The 6,161-nt window shown below is 45.2% G+C and overlaps 1 protein-coding gene across 1 annotated transcript; it reads right to left on the bottom strand.

Annotated features, from left to right (window-relative positions):
• Positions 1-624: 624 nt before the first annotated feature.
• LOC137068670 (uncharacterized) lies at positions 625-3,710 on the bottom strand. The gene is made up of 2 exons (XM_067437363.1): positions 3,601-3,710; positions 625-1,498 (listed from the first exon to the last, which is right to left on the bottom strand). Exons 1-2 carry the CDS (start codon positions 3,708-3,710, stop codon positions 625-627), a joined length of 984 nt encoding a protein of 327 aa, XP_067293464.1.
• Positions 3,711-6,161: the final 2,451 nt, after the last annotated feature.

Raw genomic sequence — 6,161 nt, 5'->3', positions numbered from 1 at the left:
GCGTGTGTGTGTAATGGTAATTTGGACATAGAAATTGTAATAGCCTACAATATGTTCGATGGGGGAAGAAGGTAGGAACCAGCGAACATTTAAAAGACTTTAACCAAACAAAACGAAAGTAACGTGGGTAGCCACTCACGGACATCTGCCACGCGCACACACATAATAAAACGTAAACACAACTCAATGTCAAATCCAGGTCTGGTGATCTCTCGTCCTTATATGCTTCCAAGCTCCCTCAAAGGACTCGAGACCGGTGTGGCTCGCGCAGGTGACGCTCATTCACAATCACGCCCCGGTCTCTCTCTCTCTCTCTCTCTCTCTCTCTCTCTCTCTCACTCTCTCTCTCTCTCTCACTTTGCCACAGAAATATTGCACATATTTTTCATCCGCCCATCCGCGCTACTACCCAGCCACATCCCTGCCCGTGAATTTTATAAATGTCACAATCCACCCGTTTTAGCCACTTTTATGCGGGTACTCGCGGATACCCGACCCGTTGCAGGACTCTAGCGTAAACATCATGAAAGCATGGATAGGCCTGCCTTGTATCAGCACTTCAGGCTGCTCGTGGTGTGCTTTACTGGCAAACTTTGGGCCTCTCAGTGCCGACCTGAGCATCGTTTAAAAACCACAGCCGACCTGAGTACTGATGCCGACCTGAGTACTCATGCTGACCTGAGTACTGATGCCGACCTGAGTACTCATGCTGACCTGAGTACTCATGCCGACCTGAGTACTGATGCTGACCTGAGTACTGATGCTGACCTGAGTGCTGATGCTGACCTGAGTACTGATGCCGACCTGAGTACTGATGCTGACCTGAGTACTGATGCTGACCTGAGTACTGATGCTGACCTGAGCACTGCTGCCGACCTGAGCGCTGCTGCCGACCTGAGCGCTGATGCCGACCTGAGTACTGATGCCGACCTGAGTACTGATGCCGACCTGAGTACTGATGCCGACCTGAGTACTGATGCTGACCTGAGCACTGATGCCGACCTGAGTACTGATGCCGACCTGAGTACTGATGCCGACCTGAGTACTGATGCCGACCTGAGTACTGATGCTGACCTGAGTACTGATGCCGACCTGAGTACTGATGCCGACCTGAGTACTGATGCCGACCTGAGCGCTGCTGCCGACCTGAGTGCTGATGCTGACCTGAGTACTGATGCCGACCTGAGTACTGATGCCGACCTGAGTACTGATGCCGACCTGAGTACTGATGCCGACCTGAGTACTGATGCTGACCTGAGTACTGATGCTGACCTGAGTACTGATGCCGACCTGAGTACTGATGCCGACCTGAGTACTGATGCTGACCTGAGTACTGATGCTGACCTGAGTACTGATGCCGACCTGAGCACTGATGCTGACCTGAGTGCTGATGCCGACCTGAGTGCTGATGCCGACCTGAGTACTGATGCAGACCTGAGTACTGCTTTCATGGAATCGGTATTCTGGTGGCTGTGGCTCTTCCAGCAGGATAATGCTCCTGACACAAAGCACAAATGCTTCAGGAATGGTTTGAGGAGCACAACAACCAGTTTGAGGCGTCGACTCGGCCTCCAAATTCCCCAGATCTCAATCCAATCGAGCATCTGTGGGATGAGCCGATGTAATAATAATAATAAATAATGTGTTTGATTTATATAGCGCTTTTCAAGGCACTCAAAATGCTTTACATTGAAGGGGGGAATCTCCTCAACCACCACCAATGTGCAGCATCCACCTGGATGGTGCGACGGCAGCCATATTGCGCCAGAACGCTCACCGCACACCAGCTGATTGGTGGAGAGGAGACCTAGTGATGAAGCCAATCAGGATATGATGTAGGCCTCAACTCACAACTTACAGGACTTAAAGGATCTGCTGCTAACATCTTGGTGCCAGATACCACAACACACCTTCAGGGGTGTTTTAGCAGCAAAAAGGAATAACACAATATTACATCATGTTATGCCTGATTGGTCTATATAATTTCAAAGTTGCGATGAAAGATCTTTTCTTCCATTTTGTCACATATATCCGAGTGTAACAAGAATAAATGTAGGGCGGGGCTTGGCTCTCTGCCTCAGTTGTTGATTGGACGAAGGGATGTGTCTCTCAGAGAGGAGCGTAATAATACAATAAATATATACAAACAAAATTCAATTCAAAATATTAACTAAAGCTATACCAGTATACCAAACAATTCTGAATGACGACATTTAAATAATTTTATGCAAAGCATGACGTGCTGTAGAAAACCTTGGCCTTTCCAAGACCTTTAGTGCAGAAAACATCCATTTAAATGAGATTTAGCACAGGTGATGATTAACTCAAGCACTTCCTGAACTAAAGCTTCTCTATCTGTGTTCAGACAGAGATATTCTCAGGATATTCTCAGGATATTCTCATTATTCCAGTCTAAACTAACATCTGAAAGCATCTTAAATGTGTTTTGTCCTGCGACCGGGTCATCCGTCAGAGAGAGGTTTTGTTCTGTTTCAACTCTTTGTGTGTCAGAGAATCATCAGTAACCCGTCTGTGTGTGTGTGTGTGTGTGTGTGTGTGTGTGTGTGTGTGTGTGTGTGTGTGTGTGTGTGTGTGTGTGTGTGTGTGTGTGTGTGTGTGTCTCTGTGTGTGTATGTCAGAGCATCATCAGTAACCCGTCGCCCCCCTGTCAGTGTTTCTGAAATTTTTGTGACATATGAGGACTCTAATGTGTATAATGCCATGGGTATGACACAGGTATTACAGGAGAGGGTGAAATATGAGGACATTACCCATGGCCCCACTTTACAAAAGGCTTATAAATCACACAGGAGGAGTTTTTATGAGAAAGTAAAAATGCAGAATGTTTCCTGTGATGGGTAGGTTTAGGGGCAGTGTGTGTGTGTGTCTGTGTGTGTGTGTGTGTGTGTGTGTGTGTGTGTGTGTGTGTGTGTGTGAGGAGGTCAGAAGGCGCTGATTTGTCCTGTCCAGAGGTGACGGACTGGAAGCACTCATGACCCCGGGTCGTGACCTCTGGCGATCCTCACTCGACCTGTCATGTGACTGACGTCTCTTTTCGAGCAGACACACACACACACACACATACACACACTGCACATCATGATTTCATGCAGTGCTATTTGTGCTGTTATGCTTTTTCAAAATCTGGAATTATTATTATTCATAGATTTTTTAATACACATTTGTGTCCTCATATGTCACAAAAACATGCCCACACACACACTCTCTCATATACATACACACACACACAGACACTAACTCACACATACGCTCTCTTATACACACACACACACACACACACACTTACTCATACACACGCATATTCACTCATACATATTCACACACACACATAACCGGCAAGACCAAGGTTTTTTAACACAAAATATGTCAGTAAAATTCACTGCCATGCCGTGTGTGTGTGTGTGTGTGTGTGTGTGTGTGTGTGTGTGTGTGTGTGTGTGTGTGTGTGTGTGTGTGTGTGTGTGTGTGTGTGTGTGTGTGTGTGTGTGTGTTTCGTTGTTTGGTTCAAGAGAGCACGAAAAGAATGGCGAATGAAGAAGGAAAAGAGGGAAAAAAGGGGAAGGTTTGTTTATCCTGAACCTTCCTCTGCTGTTGTGTTTGGCATGGCCAGCGAAACTCCCGTCTCTAACTGAGCTTTCCCTCTCGAACGACGGCTCCTCAGGAACTGCAATTTGTCTCTGATCAGGCATGAGCTCACATCTCTGAACCCGTAATCAACACACACACACACACAGAGAGAGAGAGAGAGAGAGAGAGAGAGAGAGAGAGAGAGAGAGAGAGAGAGAGAGAGAGAGAGAGAGAGAGAGAGAGAGAGAGAGAGAGAGAGAGAGAGAGAGAGAGAGAGAGAGAGAGAGAAGAGACACACACACACACACACACACACAGCCGGTGATGCAGACAGAAGGTATTGTTCTGATCCATAAGCCATACAGACAGCATCAGAATCTGATTACTAGTTTCCATCGTCTTAAAGCAAAGTCTTATTTGTTTCTTGGGGTGAAAAACAGCAGGTTTGAGATCAGTCGGCCCAGAACAATCCACAAACCCGTGATGTATCAGAGAGAGAGCAAATGCACCGGGAAAACTTCACAATCAATTACAAAGAAACAAACTGAACTAACCGTGACATTCTGAAGCAGGAAAACTTTGATTAATGGAGTAATTTTAAAATACTGTGTTGTTTACAATCAGTTTTCCCGTGCTCAGGTGGAGCTCAAATGTGTCTCTAAAGGAGTCGCTAGTTGACATCCAGTCAGTGTACAGAAATTAGTGGTTGAGGATAAATTGCCATGGCGATAAAACACATTTTGGAATTTCTGGCTTCGTTAAGTGTTCCTGATTGGCTATTAAGTGTAGGAAGCAGCTTTCATTTTGATAGGGACAGGACTTTAATTTTTGTAGCCAAATTATAATTTTGATAGCGACAGGACTTTTACTTTGGTACTGACAGGAATTTATTTTTTATAGTGAGAGGACTTTAATTTTGGTTTATTCTTTAGACAAGAATAAAGTTGAGCAAAGTCGTTATTTAGTTGGGTTTTTCTGCGAACAATCACTATTCTCGTCGCTTCATAAAACGATTGTAGAGCCACAGTAGTGAGATGGTTATGTAGCTATCGTGGGATTTCTGTTGAGACATTCAGATGGTAGAGTCAGAATTTGGCGTAACCAGAATGAGAACGTGGATCCATCATGCCTTGTTACCACTGTGCAGGCTGGTGGTGGTGGTGTAATGGTGTGGGGGATGTTTTCTTGGCACACTTTAGGCCCCTTAGTGCCAATTGGGCATCGTTTAAATGCCACGGCCTACCTGAGCATTGTTTCTGACCATGTCCATCCCTTTATGACCACCATGTCCCCATCCTCTGATGGCTACTTCCAGCAGGATAATGCACCATGTCACAAAGCTCAAATCATTTCAAATTGGTTTCTTGAACATGACAGTGAGTTGACTGTACTAAAATGGCCGCCACAGTCCCCAGATCTCAACCCAATAGAGCATCTTTGGGATGTGGTGGAACGGGAGCTTCGTGCCCTGGATGTGCATCCCACAAATCTCCATCAACTGCAAGATGCTCTCCTATCAATATGGGCCGACACTTCTAAAGAATGCTTTCAGCAGCTTGTTGATCAATGCCACGGAGAATTAAGGCAGTTCTGAAGGAGAAAGGGTCAAACACAGTATTAGTGTGTGTTCCTAATAATCCTTTAGGTGAGTGTATATATTTATTATATAAAGAATATTTCAACTAATTTTTTATACTTTAGTAAATATGTAAAATAACACATATTTGCTTGTTGCTGTCCAGGAGAAACTGAGACGCCATTCGTGATTTTGACTTCATGTGGATGAAAATGGGACAAGAAAAGAGGAAAATAGTGTGATGGAAATATCTGATGCACAACACAAATGCACTTTGTGTAAAGTGTGTGTTGGGTAATAAGGCGTAAAGCAAAGGCTTTGTAAACACACACACACTCACACACACACACACACACACACACACACACACACACACACACACACACACACACACACACACACACACACACACACACACACACACACACACACACACACACACTATCACACCTCGTCATCAGCCGGCTGATAAAACTCCACTTTGCTACGGTCGCTTCCAGCCGGGCGTCGCTCTTCTTATTAATGTTTTGCATCAGTCTGGTCAGTCGCACGAGACTCGCTGCAGTGAAACCGGAGAACAGAGCGAGTACACACACACACACACACACACACACAGTCAGATTACGGTCTGGCACTAAACCAGAGAATCTCCGCTGATCTGACGGCTTTATGATCTGCGAGTCTGGAGAAAGCCCTCTGTGAAAACACACTGAGCGTTTATAATACACACTTCAGACTTGAAAATGCTGAAACTCAAACCAGGTCGTGGGTTCGAATCCCCGCGAGCGCATGAACTGATCAAATGCATCTCCCTCTGCCAAACGAGTGAGACGTGTGTGTTACGCACCAGAAGAGACTCTGAATGCGCGTTTGCGTGAATAACTAACCGAAATAACTTTTTGGTTAACATTGTCTAATAGTTAGCATGACTATCAGCAGAAATGAATTGCATTAAATGGTTATGAAAGTAAGGTACGGTTTAATTATATTTAACCTG

The sequence above is a fragment of the Pseudorasbora parva genome, unplaced genomic scaffold, assembly GCF_024679245.1.
Source record: "Pseudorasbora parva isolate DD20220531a unplaced genomic scaffold, ASM2467924v1 scaffold_98, whole genome shotgun sequence".
NCBI lineage: Eukaryota > Metazoa > Chordata > Actinopteri > Cypriniformes > Gobionidae > Pseudorasbora > Pseudorasbora parva.
Note: the sequence above shows the minus strand (reverse complement) of the source record. Positions and strands in the feature narration are given on the sequence as shown.

What these genes read in the sequence shown, in the direction of transcription:
- LOC137068670 (XM_067437363.1), bottom strand. Translation starts at nt 3,710, where the DNA reads ATGCCTGATCAGAGACAAATTGCAGTTCCTGAGGAGCCGTCGTTCGAG. An exon ending in AAACACAACAGCAGAGGAAG is followed by an intron (nt 1,499 to 3,600) that starts GTTCAGGATAAA and finishes GCTTTGTGTCAG; the next exon opens with GAGCATTATCCTGCTGGAAG.